At 47.0% G+C, this 19,002-nt stretch overlaps 2 protein-coding genes across 2 annotated transcripts; one reads left to right on the forward strand and one right to left on the reverse strand.

The window, feature by feature from the left end:
• The first annotated feature begins 4,403 nt into the window (after nt 1-4,403).
• Nucleotides 4,404-9,071, forward strand: LOC127293548 (uncharacterized). The gene is made up of 10 exons (XM_051323191.1): nt 4,404-4,605; nt 4,693-4,797; nt 5,531-5,592; nt 5,686-5,769; nt 5,857-5,888; nt 5,995-6,076; nt 6,587-6,818; nt 7,770-7,997; nt 8,090-8,382; nt 8,518-9,071. The coding sequence occupies exons 1-10, from the start codon at nt 4,582-4,584 to the stop codon at nt 8,876-8,878; spliced, it is 1,503 nt and encodes a 500-aa protein (XP_051179151.1). The 5' UTR covers nt 4,404-4,581; the 3' UTR covers nt 8,879-9,071.
• A 1,909-nt stretch (nt 9,072-10,980) lies between these two features.
• LOC127293549 (ARF guanine-nucleotide exchange factor GNOM-like) lies at nt 10,981-18,476 on the reverse strand. The gene is made up of 2 exons (XM_051323192.2): nt 17,499-18,476; nt 10,981-14,880 (listed from the first exon to the last, which is right to left on the reverse strand). The coding sequence occupies exons 1-2, from the start codon at nt 18,222-18,224 to the stop codon at nt 11,371-11,373; spliced, it is 4,236 nt and encodes a 1,411-aa protein (XP_051179152.2). The 5' UTR covers nt 18,225-18,476; the 3' UTR covers nt 10,981-11,370.
• Between the last annotated feature and the right edge of the window lie 526 nt (nt 18,477-19,002).

The following is a 19,002-nucleotide window of genomic DNA, read 5'->3' on the forward strand; positions in this document are numbered from 1 at the left end:
GATTGGATTCCAACCTGCGCGAAGTATCTGCCTTGCTCTGCTGCTGCATTGCTAAAGCGACAAGTGTGCGGAGATAGTTGATGTCAACTTCTTCGTCCTTCTTCTTCAGCAATTCCGCTGCTTTCTGCATGTTGTCCTTTGGAGTTTCCAGTGGCTGGTGATCTGCGGGCGTGTTGAAGGGTATTCTGCGAGGCGGAATTGCTTCTCTAACAATTCGATCGGCCTCCGCCTGCGCATAGGTCATCTTTACCTCCCACTCAGCCCTCATGTTCTTGACCAGCTCGAGTGTGGCAGTGATCTCGCGGTCCTGTCTCTCGAAGTTTTCCGTCCAGGCTGCATGATCTGCCCTTCCTATCCTTAACGCAGCTTCGGTATCGGCGAGCCTCTTGGCTGTGGCCAGCATTTCCTTTCTGGCGGTCTCTAGGGCCTCCAGATCTGCGGCGTCGCCCGGGGTTATAGGTGTGTTAAGAACTGCTCGCGCGGCCACCTCCTCTCGCCGACAAGATTTCCTCCGAGGGAGAATCCCTTTGGGGTCGCACCCGAGACATTGGAGATCCTTGATGGGATGGTTGGGGGTCGATTGGCTGACTTGGTCTCCGGATCCAGCTTTGTCCCAGTATTGCTACCGTTGCGAGAACCTCGCTTAGGGCTGGGCGGAGTCGACCTCGGGCTGATCATCGTATCCGTATTCCCTTATCTTGCGAATGAAGTCATCGATTCCGTAGAGGGAGTATCTCCGGAAATTGGGCTCAGTTGCCCAAAATCGACTCTTCAACCGGAGTCTCGCTCTCTCCGACAAGCTCGGCTGATCCGGATCCGCGTTGTGTTCCGGTGCCTCTTCCTGCTCAGACCAGCTCCGTCTTCTTGAGGGGCGGTTCCGGCGGTATGGGCCAAGAAGTGTACGAAGTGGCACCTCCGTTTTTCTAACACCTGGGAGACCCGGGCGGATCTGCATTGGTCTTCCACCTTTGTTTCCTGCTCAGGGGCGGATTGGGTGGGCTTTGAAATTTCCAGATCCAAGGCGGAATCTTCCTTGGGAAGCTCCTGCATCTCAGATCGGATCTTCGCGACAGCGTCCAGCTCAGCGGCGGTCGCGTCTGCGTTACTTACCAGTGGGTTTCCGTCGGAATCGACGGTTTCCCCGATGAAGATGTGTATGCCGCCAATTGGGACGATGGAGAGCTTGACGGGGTTTGTTCTAGCCGGAATCCAGCACTCATCCGGAGGGACGATCAGCAGATTTCTGGCGTAAAGGACGCGCCCCACAGCGATGGTGTCGTCGTAGCTTCCCATGGCGGAACCCTCCCGGTTCCGGCCTCCAGACGCCACAGGCCCCACGGTGGGCGCCAACTGTCGTTGCCTAATCGACGGTACCTCGGAGGAGGGATCCTCACGAGGGGGAGAAGAAGTAGGGGCCATAGAGCGGAGTGCTCTCGGGACGGTGGTACGCGAGTTACCCAGCTTCGGAACACCTGCACGATGACAGGGCCTACTGCTGCTTGTCTGGAATTATCTGGGCGCTTTCGCGTTGTTACAATGAGTTGTGGTTGTGCCTCTAGGGCTCCCAGGATCCGGCTTATAAAGGCGCACGGATCTAGGGTTTACATGGAGAGTCCTAGCCGGATTACAGATAGCCTAGCTACGGTACAATATCTTGCCGTGCACGCCACGGATCCGCCTTCCATACTCGTCGTCCTGGATCCGGGTCCCTCATGGGCCTCCCCGGATCCGGGTCACTCCTACGTCGGTACGGATCCGGCCTGCTGATCCTGAGCTGGACTTCTTCCTTCATGATCAACAGCAACTGGGCCGCCCGATGGGCCACATGCCTCATCACCGTCTATGGGCCACCCGGGCTTGCCGGATCTAGGCACTGTCGATGGTACACCCATGAAGTATACCCACAACAAGTAGTCCGGAAGCATCCGAGTTGTGGATTTGCTCCTGACAAGATTGTGAAGGTTTGGAGGCTACCTCAAAGTCTACCACAAGTGAGTGAGCTATTCCTTCGTGGGATAGGTTCGGGAGAATAGGGTGAGCCTTCGTGGCGTGGGGAATCCTTCGTGGGACCTCCACCCCTCCAAACGTGACGTACCTTCTTGCAAAGGAAGGGGACACGGGAATAAACCCTCGTCTCCGCGTGCTATCGGTTAGGGCCGTGCTGAGCGTCCCCCGGGGGATCGGAAGCTCGATCCCCCGCCTCGACTGCTCGACACGTGTCCCTAAAACCCACTCAGGCTATGACCGATTCCCACTTTTGACCAAACCAAACCGCAAAAAATTCCCTTTCTCCTCTGGCAGCACCACTTCCGCACGCAGCTTCCCCTCGAGTCACAACTCTATCAGGCTCCAACCACCGCCGGCGATGAAGCTCCGCCGCCGGCTTGCAGCAGAGACGTGTGCTACACAACAAGTATCGTGACCCTCGCACCATAGCCGTTTCGCCGACCACCGCCGGCAGACCGTCGACCAGAGCGACCGACCGCCGGCAGCACCACCGTCAGCAACGCCGCATGCTGCCGGCAGCAACACTTGCTGCTTGTAGCGACGTCGGCCTTCCAAGGCAGCGGCGCCGGTAGTCCATGGCTGCAAAGCTGGAAGGCCAAGGTAGCAAACCTGGACGCCCCAGGTAGCAGCGCCGCTTAAGGTTTGCAGCACAGCAGCAGCCTCGGCCGCCCAGGCAGCAGAGTTAGTACCTGAGCGCCCCACGACTTGTAGCATCAAGGCAACTATGTCGGGACGGCTTGCGGCAGATGTGGCCACCCCTCGTAGCAACGCCGCCAAGGATTGGCAGCGGCATCGTTCGCCCATGGCAACAGCGCACCGGACGCCCATGGCAGCAACTCCGGATGCCCAAGGTAGCGGCGGCGGACAGCTTGTAGCACGCTGCCACCGCTTGCATCAGCTGGGGCGTCGATTGTAGCAACCGCCACCGCCACCGCCACATGTAGCAGCCGTCGTCGCCGCTAGAAGTAGCCGCCGCCTCCTGCAGCAGCCGCCACCGCCGCATGTAGCAACCGCCGCCGTCAATTGTAGCAGCCTCCACCGCCGCGCGTAGCAGGCGCCGTCGCTGCTAGAAGCAGCAGCTGCCACCGCTTGCAGCAGTCTCCGGCACCGATTGTAGCGGTCGTCGCCGCCGCATGTAGCAGCTGCCGCCGAGGCCGCATGTAGCAGCCGGGGGAGCTGCCGCTTGTAGCGGTCGCCGGCGCCAATAGTAGCAACCACCACCGCAGCATGTAGTACCCGCTGGTGCGGTGGGTGAGAGGATGTGGTGGGTGGCTTCCGGCGATATGGGGAGCAGCGGGGCGAACGACGACCCCTCGAGAGTCAAGCCCCTCCTCTTGCAACGCCCGCGACGGTGGTATCCGAGCAAAACGCACGTGAGAGGAAGATCTGGCAAGTCGGAGCTTGCAGAAGCAGGTAGTGCCGGGGGTGGAGGTAGCGCTGTCCGTTTTTCCGGCGGCGGCGACACGACCTCTCCGCGTGGAGCCATGGATGCAGAGTAGCAGGTGGGGAAAGGAAAACGATAAGAGAGAGGAGCGGAGATGATAAGGTGGGCCCTATCCACGTGCCTGTCTCGCCTGCTTTCCAGGAGGACGCGTGGCGTGCTCTGGATGTGGAGGACGGAAACGTTTGTTTCCCCTGGAGGTTTCACAGCGTTTTCCTATCGGTTATCTCTAACCGAACTCCTTACTTGTGTTATAACTGCCTGTGAGAGCCTTCACGCTCGAGTTACTTGTATCCTTATATAGGTTGTGTCACCTAGTTTGTATTAGGCTCACCTTTATATTCCGCAAAGCCTAATATTAAAAAGAAAGAATTAAAATCTGTAGAAACCTATTCACCCCCCCTCTAGGTTTACCATCTCTGAACTTTCACTTTCCACCGAGAAGGCGAGAAGGAAACATCTTAAGCTTGATCGCATCAGTGTCTACATCTCATCTTTATCATGTCACATACTATATCCCTGAATTGGTTTTGTTGAGCTAGATTCAGTAAGGCGAGTTTAATTTGAATGTTCTGAAGGCAACTGGAGCTCGGAGATAATCACCATGCATATAGAGACCTACAAACCCCCCAAAGCTTCTTCCTATTTCTAGATTTTGCTTGGTTGAGATTTGAAACTTAAATTTGTCGCGACTACTTTGTTTGGATTTAAATCACTAACAAGACAGTGATAAATATCAGCTGCATCTATCAAAAATTAGTAAAATGTAAAATTTTAAAAATTTAGACGAAAGTTTGCGGATACTAGTCGAACTCGACGATTCTTCTGCACAAAGGACAGGAAAGCACAGTCAGTCGTGGCGTGCCCCACAAACAAAGAACCTGTCCACTGACACCCACGGCGGGCCCACGCTCCATGGCCAGCACAACTCGCGGGTACACTCGGGTAGCGTAGCAGAAATCATTTCCGTTCCGGCACAGAAATTTCCATCGATCTGAACGCCCTCCACCACCGGCCGGTCGACCTTCCGCCCCACGAGCCTCCACCTACCGGCCCCGTCGCCGTCGCCGTCGCCGCCTCCAACATCCGCCCCCAAAACCCTAGCCCCGCCACCTCCACAGCCGCCCCACGCCATGGCCACCAACGGCAGCTCCCCGGTACGCCGGCCAGCCTCTCGCCCTGCTCCAGATTTTTCTAGATTTTCTTGATCTTTCATGATGATTTGCTTGCGGGGGATTGTGCAGAGGGTTAGAGACGCGGAGAGCAGCCTGGACAAGGTGAAGCGGCAGCTGTCGACGGGGTCCGGGAGGTACCTGCTGCAGGGTCCCCTGCTGAAGCGATCTGAGACGGTATGCCGGTTCTTTGCTTCCAAGATCATTTTTTTAGGGTGGTGGATTACACTATGGGGGCTTACTAGGCGTATAAGTGGTCGATTTTGGTGATAGATTTGAGGTACTATGGGGTGTAAGGCGTGGAAAACTTCGGTCCTGGGGCTCAATTTAGTGTATCAGGGGAAGTCGTTGATGTACTGTTTGTGCTGGGTTTTATTGGGTCTGATTATAGCACAGTGGTTTTTATGTTCAGTTTACTAATACAATTTGATCGATGTACTAGGGATTATATGAAATTTGACGAGTAGCAACTGCATTGCCCCTGTGTCCTTGTGCACGAATTAGTTCTTGTATTTGATTCGAACAGGGAGTGTAAAGGGAAAGCCAATTGAGTCTTGCTCGATGTGTAAACTGACGTTTTGATGGCTTTAGTATAACTGATGGAAATGCTAGTTATTGATACTATGAGTTGTACCACAAGATGGTGGTGGACTGGTGGTAAGAAGGGTGGACCCGTGGTTGGTTGGGAAGACCATACAAGGGCAAGTGTTGTTTTGGTATTCATCTACTTGCGATATACCTAGGCATTACAATTTGATAGCCACAGCCTGTGAATAACTGTGCCCAAATCAATTCAAGAGGGTTCTGGTGAATACACCTATGAGTTTCCTTGGGTTAGCTTTTTTACTTGTGAGCAATTATCTAGTACTAATTTTTTGCTTTTGACCTGATATTTTCTTCTTTCAAACAGTTACGGAAATGGAATGAAAGATGGATAATATTGGACCCAACATCTGGAAAGATGGAATACAAGTATGGAACATTTTGTGTTTTGTAACTGAGAGTGCCAAGTTAATTTCCATAGTTATCTTGTTATTTAGCGTGCTTTTTTTGTTGTTGTTTCAGACTTCGGAGGAATGAAACTGCTGTCAAGGGATCCATTTTATTTGATGCTGCAAGCACCATTACTTTGTCTCCTGTAAATTTTCAGTAAGATTAGTCCTTGAACACAAACTTTGATTTGCATATTCTTTCTAAGTTTTGAAGTTTGTGTAACTAACACTTCAAACCTTACAGCGGGATGCCAAAGTATGACGGCTGCTGTTTCTGTATCCTATATACGTCTGATGAATCTCAGAGAGCTTTAAGTATTTATTGTTTTTTACAAGCTGAGTATATTTCTTTAGTTTTTAGTATTCCTTTACTCTTGTATAGACATTGGAACTCCTCAGAAAAAGGATTACTTTCTTTGCGCTGAAACTCCTGGTGCTGCCAAAGCTTGGGTATCTACATTGCAGTAAGTTTTCTGATGCATTACAGGTCTACGTTGTTTATAGACTATAGTATCAAGTGCAATCACCCAGCCCAACTCAAAACACACAAATTCCACTGTGATCCATTCAATTAATGCAATGGGATTATCGCCTATGTGACCATGGAATGCTAGCAATACCACTGTTATCCCACCAGAATCTAGTACGCTCATGGTGAAGACCTCAACAATTTAGCAAATTCATGGATTCATCGAACTTGCTTATGATTAGAGGTTGCGCATTTACGCTATATATGCCCCTGTTTAATTCTGTATTCCAGTAAATCATAACAAGAAGATAACCTTTTTGAATGGAACCAAAGAATTACTGAATTATATGTTACCATGAACTGCTTTCAACTTTAGGATTCCTGGATCAACTACTTTTATATAGTGCAGGGCTAATTTTCTATGCTATAATCTCCTTTCAGTAGCTGAATTATTAGAGTCCATATAGCTGAATTATTTGATACTGATGATAGCTTTAATTAACAGTGCAACACAGTTAGTACTACAAGCGCATAAAGAGGCAGTAAATTCGTTAGCTGGGAATGGCTCTCCTTCTACATTAGGCACGGTTGCGACGGCAGTTGCTAATGCTAACGCAACTGCTTTGGAGGCCATGAAGGAGATAGATGCTGCACTGAAGGTTTCAATGAGGGCAGCTCTTGGGTTGGGTACAAATAATCCAAATGAGGGTCAACTTGATGATTTAACCATCATGAAGGTAATAATTAATCTCTCAACCTAGCGATAAATCTCTCATCTCGATCTCTTGCTCAGTATTTGTTATTAACTGTGGCTGCTGTGACTACGAACACAATTTTCCACAATGGTTCACCATTGAGTTGTCATGACTCGTGCGTTACGTCTTGATTATATGCATCTATTATCCCAAAGTGTAGTACATCTTGATTTTTCAGAAGCCAAACGATGTAAAGTTTGACCAATTATTTAAAAAAATATAACATCTACAACTTTCAAATACATATAATATGACAGTATATTTCATGAGGATTCTAATAATATTGATTTGATGTTGTAGCAATTGATGAGGAGTACATATTTGGTCAAACTTCACATCCTTTGACTTTTGAAAAAATCAAGACGCGCTACATTTTGACATAACGGGAGTAATAAGTGTTCTATTAATTGATTTAAACTGGGGTGCTGCAACACAATGTACACACAACCCCCCCTTATTGATGAAACACACTTCATTACTATAACACTAGCATTAATTTGATATGGGTCATTGAAGACTGCGGACATGCTACTCTCTGTAAGGGTTTGCTTATATCGCCATCATAAACTAACAAATGCATCCTGCTGTTAATTTTTGGTACTACCCATGTAATGCTAGCTTGGTTGTCTTAGGCCAGACTAATATATTCTCAATAAATCTGGAGCAAATTCATTGCTAGCCCCATTCCTATAAAATGCAATTACGATTTGCATTTTTGTTTCCTGTGGTGGAAATTGTTCGATGTATATTATGGCATGGCATCCTTCTAAATTTATACTGACCAGCATATAATCGCTTGAACCTTGACTACCATTGCTAAATATGTTAAATGGTTAAATCTGTTGGCAATAGTTTGTATGGTGTGTAACGAGAGCATGATCCCTTATCCATTGATTTGGTCAATTCTTTGTGTACTGTGTTAATGTTCCCCAGGAGACGCTCCGAGTGAAAGATGAGGAGTTGCAGCATTTGGCTAAGGACATCCGTGCTCGGGACTCTACAATTCGGGAAATAGCAGACAAATTAACAGAGACTGCAGAGGCTGCAGAAGCAGCAGCTTCTGCAGCTCATACACTGGATGAACAGAGACGACTTCTATGTACTGAGATTGAGCGCCTGAAGAAGGCAATGGAAACACAAATGGAACAATCTATGCTCAAGGTTAATATTATATTTTTCTATTGTTTACTATTTTTGAAAATTTAATTGCACTGAACTCTGATGCTAAATATGGTTAATGGGATGTATGGCAGCTAAGGCAATCCGAAGAGAAGGTAATTAGCCTGAGCAGAGAGAAGGACCAATTGCTGAAGGAAAGAGATGCTGCATTTCAGGAAGCTCATATGTGGCGCACTGAACTAGGAAAAGCTAGAGAGCAAGCGGTGATACAGGAAGCAACTATTGCCCGAGCAGAGGAGAAGGTAAGGGTGTCTGAAGCGGATGCTGCCGTTCGGATAAAGGAAGCTGCTGAAAATTTGCATGCTGTTGAGAAAGAAAAGGAGGAACTTTTAGCCCTTATTGGTGTTCTCCAATCACAAGTGCAGAGGTTTTTACTTGTCTTATCCCTTTTACACAGAAGTTCAAAGTGAAATCTGCATAGAATGTAGTCATATCTGTTGACATGAATTTAGATTAGGCATTATTAGTGTTGATGACTAAGAGATAAACTGTACTGATGCAGAGACCAAAGCAGCACAAAACAAGTATGCGAAGAGAGATCTGAATCATGCTCTGGTACCGACAACTCCCCTCCATTGACAAAGCACGTCGATGCATCAGATGATGATGTGGACAAAGCATGCGTAAGTGATTCAAGATCAGTCCTGGTTTCTAGCGATAGCACCGAAGTCCAGCTCGCTGTGGATGGGGTGGACATCCGTCCAATTGGCGATGCAGAATGGGGTGACTTCCAGCAGCCAGAAGCATTGATCGCTGATGTCCGGGAAGTCTCCCCGGAAGGAGAAGGCAGCAGCCTTGATATCCCTGTGGTCAATCCCCCACCAGTCCCTGATCATATGCAGGGAGGGGCAACACATCCTTGAAGGTCTTGGAGCTCCCACATACTTTCTTGGGTGGTTGTGATTATTGAGGAAACTGCCAAGGATTTGAATCCTCTCGAGAATTACTGTCGCAGGTTTTTGCACTGCTTCCGGGTTGTATGTCCATTGTATTTAAGTATGCAACTCAATAAAAGATGTTACGGGTTTGCTGTGTGATTGTAAATTGTTCACTTCATCTCCTTCTGCCATCATCTGGCTTTCAGTTCATGATTGAAACTGCGATGCGAAAGTCTGTTTGGAAGTTCAACAATTAGATATATCTCTACGGAACAAAAGAAAATGTAAAAGTTGCGACTGTCTTGTTTGTATGCTCCTGGTGAATTTGTACTTGAATAAAGAAAAATGATGGGATCCGAGTCGATGTTTGAAATCCTCTAGTGAAGTTAAAGAATAGTGGACTAATATGTCAATGCATAAGAATTTGCAAAGAACGTTCTCATAGGATTTAAACTACACTTTGAAACTAGCTTGGGATAAGAATTTGCAAAAAGAATATGATCAAGACAAACACACTTTGAGAAGGATCCAAACTTGCATAAAGCAGCACCAAAAGTTAAACCTTCTGCAAAACACGGGCCACATACAAAATACTCCATGAGTAACAAACATGTGAACACTTCTCCTGGGAAACAGTGGCTACATGACCCGTTATTCATGTTAATGTCCCTGATTGAGATTCATTGACCTTAGGAACCGCGAGTCGTCAACACATAGACTCCAAGGAGTATTTATCAAATAGCATTCGATAAATCAGGTTGTATATGTGAGGGCTGAACATTTGAGGAAACACAGAGATAAGTGATGAAATGTTGATGATTTCTCGGGTTGATGATAAATCAGGTTGCTGAAAATTAGGTTAGAATTTACCGTTCTCATGGATCATGACCACGGGGTTCTTGTATTTGACCTGGAGATGCTCCAGTATTTTCTTCAGAGCCCACGGCATGGATGTCATGAAATCGGCTTTCAACCCAAATAGCAACTGTTAGGGTTTAAGTTGAGCAACACACACACACAAACAATTGATTTAGTTATGCTGGAAACAAATTTCACTTCCCAGCAAAATTTAGTGAAATGAATTATATCGGCAAATACCTGATTCATTGAGTTCACAAATGGCACTGCAAGGATACATTTATGGAATTGTTAGATTAATCCATTTCTCTCATTCATTGTGGTACATAACATATATAACTTAAGGTTCTTAGTCAAGTTCAAATCAAGCTTTGAAAAGATCAGCCCTCACATATACAGCAAAGTAGTGGTTAAATCTGACAGAATCGAAAGATCCACACTCTCTTCAGCTCTTCAGCGGTGATGGACAGTAGCCTGGACTATAAATTCTTCCACATCGGTGGGGGTAATCTCCATGCACCAATGGATGCATATACCTGTGTCATGATAACATGTCTTTTAGATGTAGTTACATGCAAATCCTAGCTCCTGTCAAATTTGAGATGCAGAGAAGGCCATACTATCCATTGTGGAAATCATTCATCCTTGCAGCAGCTGCTACATCCTCTGGTGTTTGCGTTCTAGACACATACCACCAACCGAGCAAAAATGTGAGCCAAAATTCTCCTCGTATGGCCTGATCAGTAAGGAACAGAAAGGGAATATTTCACCTGTGAGAATTACTAATCCCAAATGCGATAGGTTGGTTCGGTAAAAGTGGTGCTCAGACTGGTGGCTCTGCCCTAGATCCAAATTTACTTTATGAGTTAATGGAATGATTCAAAACAGAACAGCTCAAAGAAATCCGAATAGCTGTGCTTCCAACCAATCCGGTTCTCAACCTCTCGGTGCAGGGTGCATTAGTTCATCTGGAATCCAAGTTTGGTTCATCCAGATTTTCTGTAAGACAAATCCAATCAAAGCAGGTGTACCATATAGTAGAACAAAAGAAAGCATACATGCAAATGACAGTAACAGCAAACAACTGACTTTTAGGCCAATCAAGAACAGATTGTAGCATCCACTGAAGGCATAACAAAACACAGTTAAAGTTTACTCACATGAATCTTCTCCCTCGTTCTAGACTCTTCGACTATACCATTGCCTAAACCTGCAGATCAATCCTTAAATTATTCTGCATTTAAACTCTTCGACTATACCATTGCCTAAACAATAACAGGTATATACAACGGAAGAGCAATTTTTGCTGAGGACGCTCTCACAGGCCGAGTAGTCTCCCGACCTTTAAAAGAGTGTAATACGTGTATCACAACTGCTCAAGTCAGCAGTGACAACATGTCAATCTGCTCATATTGCTGTCACAATTTTACACAACAACAGCAACTGCGAGCAATTTTACAGGTCCATCAGCACGCTAGAATAGATGCATACAATTATAACTTACAATGGAGGCGAAATGCAGTTACAATATCAAAACCTCACGTTTCAATGGATTAGCAAACAAGCTGGTCAAACACATGCTGCATGGCACACTAGACCGTCAGGCAACCCGTGAACTTCTAGTTCTGAGCCTCAACATTGTTCACCCCTCTTGGGCTACTGACATTATTTGGCTGCTCATACTCCTGGCTTGGGAAAACTTCGGACTGCAAACCCATCGAGATGTTATTCACATGAAGCCATGTCAGCTCCCACAAGCTGTCACCCCCTATTGTGCTCCTCTTCGCAAGGATCCCTCTGCTCTTCATTGCAACAAGGATACTCCTGAGAAGTTCCGGGATCAGCTCTTGAAGCTTGTCACTGCGCTTGCCGCGGACCTTGATCTTGATGTACTTCTCCATTCTACTAAGGACTCCCAGCCACAATTTGCAGAAGCTGCTCAATCCAAAGAGATCTGGTAATAGTTGAAGGTAGACCTTTGCTACAAGCTTCATGGCGAGCACCAGGGATCCTTCCATGTTCCTGTAATCCTTCTGCGAGTGATTTTGCCCAATTTCCAGCAAATCATCCAGCAGAGCAAATATGACAAGGTCGAAAGCATGTGACCATGTGGAGGACTGGAGGCATATCCCTTCTGTTGCCGTTAGGCATCGCTGGAGTGAAACTAATGCGTGATTTCGCACCTCCTCCCTCTGATCCAAGCTCAACTTTTTTAGCGCTTGCAGCAATTTGAGCCACATCTCCCTGATTATTTCAAATCCTTTATCAGCTTCCTCACCTGGCCCCTGTGTATCTTGTGACCACCGGGCAAGATTACTGACAGAGTCAGCCATCAAATCCAGGGCACGAATGGACCTCTCTGTTAGACCAACCCTAGACTCAGCAAACTGTCTTGATGCTTCAATGCAGAAGGGATAATTGGATTTTGAAAGGTGACCCTCTGACATGATAAACATGATGGCCTCAAAGCCTACCCCTGAAGCATCAGGGTGGCGAGCTGTAATAGAGAGCAGCAAAACTACAGTCCTCCAGCCCATCTGTGATTTGATGTGTCCAGCATTAGCTTTGACAAGGCGTGCAACCTCTTGTGTAATGTTCTCACAGTATGCATCCGCTACACGTGCATCGAGCTTGAGAACTAATTGCAATGACCTCAGCAACTCGTCAGCAAGGTTCTCTTTGTATGGAAGTAACCTTTGGCATATCCTCAGAAGTCCAAAAATAGCTTTCTCCACAAGAGCACATGGCATGACTGTGGACTGAACTATGTTGGCGATATGCTCATATACACCTTGCCAGAGGAGCACAATTCGATCTCGATTGTTAAGTGTGATGGCAATCAGCAGTTCCAAGCAGAACACTGCGGTGTCCTCGTCATCTGGTGAGCTGGCAACCTTTTGAGGCCGTCCTGCAGCCCATATCAGAGCCCTGGCAAGCTGCAACAGTGAATCAGGTTGCAAAAATTTGCTCTCTGTAAATATACTATCAATGCGGCATTTCTGGATTGTCTGAAGAGTCCGCTGGTGGGCAGCAAGTTGCTGCTCAGTTGGTTGTGATCTTGGTTCTTCACTGTCAAGTGAGAGTAGCTGACTAAATCTTCCCATGAGTCCAGAGGATTTCCGAGGTGTACCCATCACTGGAATATGAGATGTGGAAATTGAGCTAGGAGTAGGCTTTCCTTGGACAGTTTCCATAGAAGCCTCAGAATCATCAGCTGCATCACTAGCAACACGGGCAGGAAGAAGCCCTAGTTTATGCAGTCTCAATATGCAATCCAATACATTCCTCCAGCCAGTACGTATGTAATCCCCATATCTATTAGCTATGGTAAACAATGTCTCAGTTGCCAATCTAGCCTTCAGGTCATCTCCAAAGGCAGTAACTGGTTCCTCAACCAAAGAGGTATTCAAAAGAGTGGTGAATTTGCAGAGAGAAACAACAAGATCATCCAAAACATCTTCAAGATGATGAAATGCTGATATCTTTGCGATGCCCAAGAAGCCATCCACACAGGTCAACAGTACTTCTTCATGTTCCGAATGATCAAATACCACTGCAATTGCTGCAATGGTAGGGCCAGACATGATAGCAAACATATCATGGTCAAGCACAGGCTGAGAATCGCTAACAATATAAGGGGGTGTTGATTTGGACTTCCGCATTAGATCTATCCAGCGGCTAGGAGACATTTCTGAATATCCCATACCCTGCTCAGGCGTGGTCTTGATCTCATTTCTGCAGATAGCGTGGTATAGCTCAGACAACATCTCACGTGGAAGGTCATTACCCCCATTTATGTTCCTGTTATTTTTTATGAAGTCCTCCTCAGTCATCTTCTTCTTTACCTGCATGTTATGCTGATCAGTGTTCAGCATTATAATTGAGTAAGACAGCAGCAAAGCAGTGTCCTTATTCGCGAATGCTTGCGGGGCCTGCTCATAGTATCTATCTGAGAAGGCCTCAAGAACCCTCTGTATCTTCTGAGATTCTCCAGGCAACCGGAATGTCTCCAAAAATAGCCTCAGGGCTGTATCCAAGTTCATGTCCTCGAAGTCAAAGGTCTGAGCAAACTCATGTAGTACCTGAACACAAAACTCGTCATGATTGCCGAGAAAGTCTCCTACAAGATTCTTATCCAAACCAGCTGTGAAGCGGAAAAAACAAGCCACACTCTGAGGATCAAGCTTCTCAGGCAACAAATGATTGCCTTGAAGGAACTCCAGACCTTTCTTCGGGTCCCTGTTGAAGTGATCAGCACCAATCATTAGCCTCCTCTTAACATACTTCCTTTGTCGGACAAATTTAACCCAATGCTGAGGATCCGAAAAATTCTCGCACTTAACAGTCCAGAATGGAGCGTATTCATCAAGTTCCACAGGCCTGAGTTCAGGGCGAGAGGTTGCATTCCCGATCCGATCAGCCATTCCCTGAATCACAGCAATCAAGCCTTCCAGAGCAAGAATGTGCATAGAAGACAAGGGGCAGTTAATAGGAAATGCACTCTTTGATAGAAGATTTGCAAGCTCCTCAAACACATTCCTGCAGGTTATGTCACAGTCGAGATTGGCATACATCTCCACCATAAAATTCTTCAGTCGACAGAAGTCTACAAGGGCTTCCATTGCAACCTCCTGTTGATGATATGTTGCTCCGAATCGGGGTTGTGAAAGCCTTAGAATTATGCAACAAAAGAAGGCCTCAAGTTGCATCTTGAGCTCACTGCGGAGGTGGTGGTAAAGGTTCAACACAATGCTGCACACCATTGAAAGAATAAGTGGGCTTATCGATAACCCAAACTGCATTAGATTTCGAAAAAGCTCATCTTGGACCAATGACAGCAGCTTTGGATGCTTCGCAATTGCAGACCCACCAAGCTCAATTGCTGAATTGATCAACTTCAGGGCAAACAATGGTAGATCTTCATCAAACCCAATCTGCTCAGCAACATTGAGGAGAGAGCACAGGAAATGGAAAATCTCCACCATGCAAGGGATTCCATAAGGCTCCACAGAAAGGCCGCTTTCATCAGCAGAATTCTCATCAGGTATACCTGCCTCAGACGCATAGCTTCCGTTGCCATTTTCCATTTGCCCGATCCCAAACGGGTGATTCTTATCCATGCCACTCATCTACACAGAGTACAATGCAGAAAGCAGTTAGTAACCGGTGAATGGGGTAAAAATGCCATCTAATACATGAAAATGGTACATGATATGGAAATAAATGCCAAGGAGCTAGTCAAACTTCTCAAGGAAATTTCAGTAATTGATATTAGAAAATCTGGATAAACCCAGATTGATTCGCTCGTGTAAATGGTCAATTTTTTTTTTCTTGCTCTAAAGCTGAACAGTTGTTTGGATGAAAAAAAATTATCTGTACTCTTCATCATAACAGCACGCAGTAATTTAAACTTTATGGCCAACAACTCAACAGCCTTCTGATGGAAACTCACCAAAATATTTGAAAGATCCCAAAAGGAGTGGTACAATTGCATAAGTTGCATTGTCAGCACTCAGACTACTGCAGGCTACAAGGGAATGGCTAGAAGATGAAAGGTAACCAGCAGCGTTGCAGTAAGCCGCATAGGTTGTGCACGGGCATGTGTTGGGAGGTTGTGAACAATGTTGGCAAAAGATCGGATTCCCTTGGGGTAGCACTGTCAGCTAGTGTTAGCGTACTTGAATTGAATAATCTGGCTTGGTGCACCAAAAATAATACTGTGACAACAAAAAAAATCTCACTGGCAACTGATAATCCTGGCCAGCTCAGCTAAATGAAGAAGGGCCAGATTATTAAAATTTCAAGTTGGAAATAAAAAAAGTTCAGGATTTGAACTGGAATATGTTAAGACCATTCTTGTATGCATTTAGGTATAAAATTAAACTGAAACAAATTAGATTTCTGCTTGTCAGGCTTCCTACCGTAGAACAATTTATATTTACAAACATTGACATGTGAACCATAGGGTGTACAGAAGCTAACTGCTGCAACACCCCCAGCAACATCTCTATTCTCTGCCACCAAATTAAATCCTCCATGCTGACATTCATTTCAGCATAACTCCCATGATTCCAATCAATTCCATCATTCAAGCAGGAAAACTAAGCTATCATGTTTTTAAGCTGTTCAGCCGTTGTTTGTGAGGAATTAATTAGAACTTACAATAAGGAATTGAGGAGTCAGATTATTGGTCTGAAATGGGCGTGCGGAAAGTCACAACCTTGACATATGAAACCAAGAATGTAGGATATTATGCTGAAAGTAAACAGGGGATCCAGGGGATAACTTCTATAGGATCCGCACAAGGTGTGACTTGTGAGATTGGTCCATTTTGAGATTAAAAAGCTGTTCAAAACTACAAATTTTTTGGCAGCATTTTTACGAATTACAACTATCTTGGCATAGAATTTCATATCCAAAATTGAACAGACCAAGTAACAAAAAATAAAAAATTGATGGTGAACAGTACTTCCTCTGTCCGTAAATAAGTGACTCAACTTTTTCTAGATGCGGATGTAGCTACACACTAAAAATACGTCTAGGTACAACAGTATGTAGAAAAAGTTGAGTCACTTATTTATGGACGGAGGGAGTAGTAAATGGATTGGGAATTTTATGCCATGGTGGATACATCTTGTGTGAAGGTTGGTGTACAGAAAATTGGATTTTTTTCAACACTTTTTGGATCTCCAAATGAACTGATATCACCTCATAGAATTTAACTGAACGCTATATCTCAAACAAATTGAGATCAAGGTGCCTAAAATGAGGAGTTCCGTGAACCTAACTAAAATTCTGTCAAAATTTCTAGAATTATACCCTCCATAAAGAGAATTTGAAAGAATAAAGTCGCTAGCGATAACCAGCCGCATCAATTAAAAGCTTGACAAACAAGCGTCCTACTTGTTTCAACATGGCGGAAATGCTGCAAATCCACAACTTTATTCTGTTAACTGCTAATGTCTTCCTAAAACCAGATAAATTTTGTCTACTTATAGGAAACTTTTTTTCTTGAACAATACGTGTGTCATAATACATTAGAAGAGAGGCGTGAAGAAGAAGGGCAGAGTACAGCAATGAACAGAAACAGAAAAGAAAAGGAGGGGGGGATGCTCCTCAGAAGATGACATCATTACGCATTTTCCTTAGGCGCCAAATGGTGAGGATGATGATAGATTTGACGCCTTTCCAAATACCTGGATCTGCACTGTGCGATGCAGATTTAAACCAGGAGCTGAAATCGGTTTCTGGCTGTGGCATGCAGGACTGGGTTGCAAGGTGAGAGAGGACACCATGCCAGATCTGGTGCGCAAAGAAGCACTGCGTGAGGAGGTGAGTGGTGGATAAACTTTCCTGGTCACCTTCATTTCAATCAGTAGGCTAAAGAGTCACCTTCGCTAGTACCTCTCACTTGATCAGGACCAATTGCACCATAATCAGTTAGTTAGGTTTAATATGTCTGTCTCAATCCCCCCACATTGGCAGTTGAGCAGAAATGCACAATTAATAAGTTGAATAAAAGAAATTGGCATCTTGTGTTTCATAGTGGAGTAATGCCATGATGGAGTAGCATTTACTGTGCAATGGTGCTACTGAATTCTTGGGTACAGGGAAAACAATTTTCCTCAAAGCTCGTAACTCTGCTATTTGGAGAGTGAGAGTTGATTGTAGAGTCGATGCATGACTGGTAGTAACTAATAATAGGCAGAGCAGAGTGTAATGAAAATAAAGTTGACATTTTTTTTACCTCTGGCTTGACAGTGCCGTCGTCCGCATCATCATCAGCGCCGCCAATGAGCGGTAGTCGCGCAAAGACCAACCGCACTAGCTCGTGCATGGCGTGCCGCGAGAACCGCTGCAGGAGCTCCCCCTTGGCGGCTGCCTGGTGCACGACGCGGAAGCAGGTGTTGACGGCGGTGCAGACGTGCTGGTCCCCGAGCGCGGGCGCAGCGGGGGCGCGCAGGCACGCGAGGAGCGCCTGCAGCATGCGCATGAGCACGGCCTCCTCGGCGTGGGGCTCGGCGCCGGCCTCGAAGCGGCAGCCGGCGACGGCGTCGACGACCTCGCGCAGGGCCGCGCCCGGGAGGGCCCGGCCCGTGAGCGCCATGACCCCGTGCAGCGCGGCGAGCGAGGCGGAGGTGACCGCCGCGTTGGCCTCCTCGGAGCGGACCGCGTCGAGGAAGGGGCGGAGGGCGGCGGAGGGGAGCGGGGGGGAGGGGGAGGGGGAGAAGGCGAGGCGGCGCAGGGATTTGAGGGAGGCGACGAGCGGGTGGTCGGCGGCGGCGTCGTCGGCGGCGGCGCGCGGGTGGCGCAGGCTGCGGCGCATGACGGCGAGGACCGCGCTGGCCTCGGCGGAGATGGCGCAGGCGAGGGCGGCGGGGTCGGGGTAGGTGGCGGCGGCGCGCGGCGGGTGCGGCTCCTCGGCGATTGGGTCGATGCCGCCGCCGGCGCTGAGCATCCTGGGGCGGCCCATTCTGGGGGGGCTGGCGGGTGCGGACTAGGGGCTAGGTAGGGCCCGGCATGGAAGGTGGATCTGGGGAGGAGATCGGAATGGCGGAGGCTGGGAGGAGACGGCGAGGAGAGGGGGAGTGAGGAGTTCGTGCGTGCGTGCGTGCCTTGCTTTTTTGCTCGTGTCCGCTTTAATTTTTCCGCCCGCGCTGGCTGGCGGAGCGAGGTGGAGGTGGTGCCGTTGCCGTACCGGCCGTGGGCTAGGGAAGAGAAGCAGAGAGACAGAGATGGACTGACCGGGGACGCGAAGCCACTGTTGCGGACTTTTGGTGCTGAGTTGTTGCGCCTCGCTTGCGGGTCCTACTTTTTTGTTCCAGCGAAATCGTCTCATGACTAGAGAGACATATTATTCACACTTCTTTTCAGATGGCAAAGGGTAAAAGGCACTACAAAGACTGGGAGTCAGACTCAAACGATGGAAAGAAAAATTCCTGTCTCTTGAAACCAATTATCCAGTCTTTGCTATGGGTGTTTTCAAAATACCAACAGGTTTGATAAACGATGCCATGTCAGGATTCTGGTGGGGAGGCACAGAATATCAACAAAAAAAGATTGCACTGGTTTGCATGGTGGACAATGCGTATTCCTAATGACATGGGGGTATGGGTTTCCGTGACCTAATGCATGCTTTTAACCTTGACATGGTATCAAAACAGGTGTGGCGTTCGATTAACATGCCAGATTCTTTATGTGCACAAATCATGAGAGCAAAGTACTATCTAGATGGAAAAATTCTGAGGGCA

Source organism: Lolium perenne, chromosome 4 (assembly GCF_019359855.2).
Source record: "Lolium perenne isolate Kyuss_39 chromosome 4, Kyuss_2.0, whole genome shotgun sequence".
Classification (NCBI taxonomy): Eukaryota; Viridiplantae; Streptophyta; class Magnoliopsida; order Poales; family Poaceae; genus Lolium; species Lolium perenne.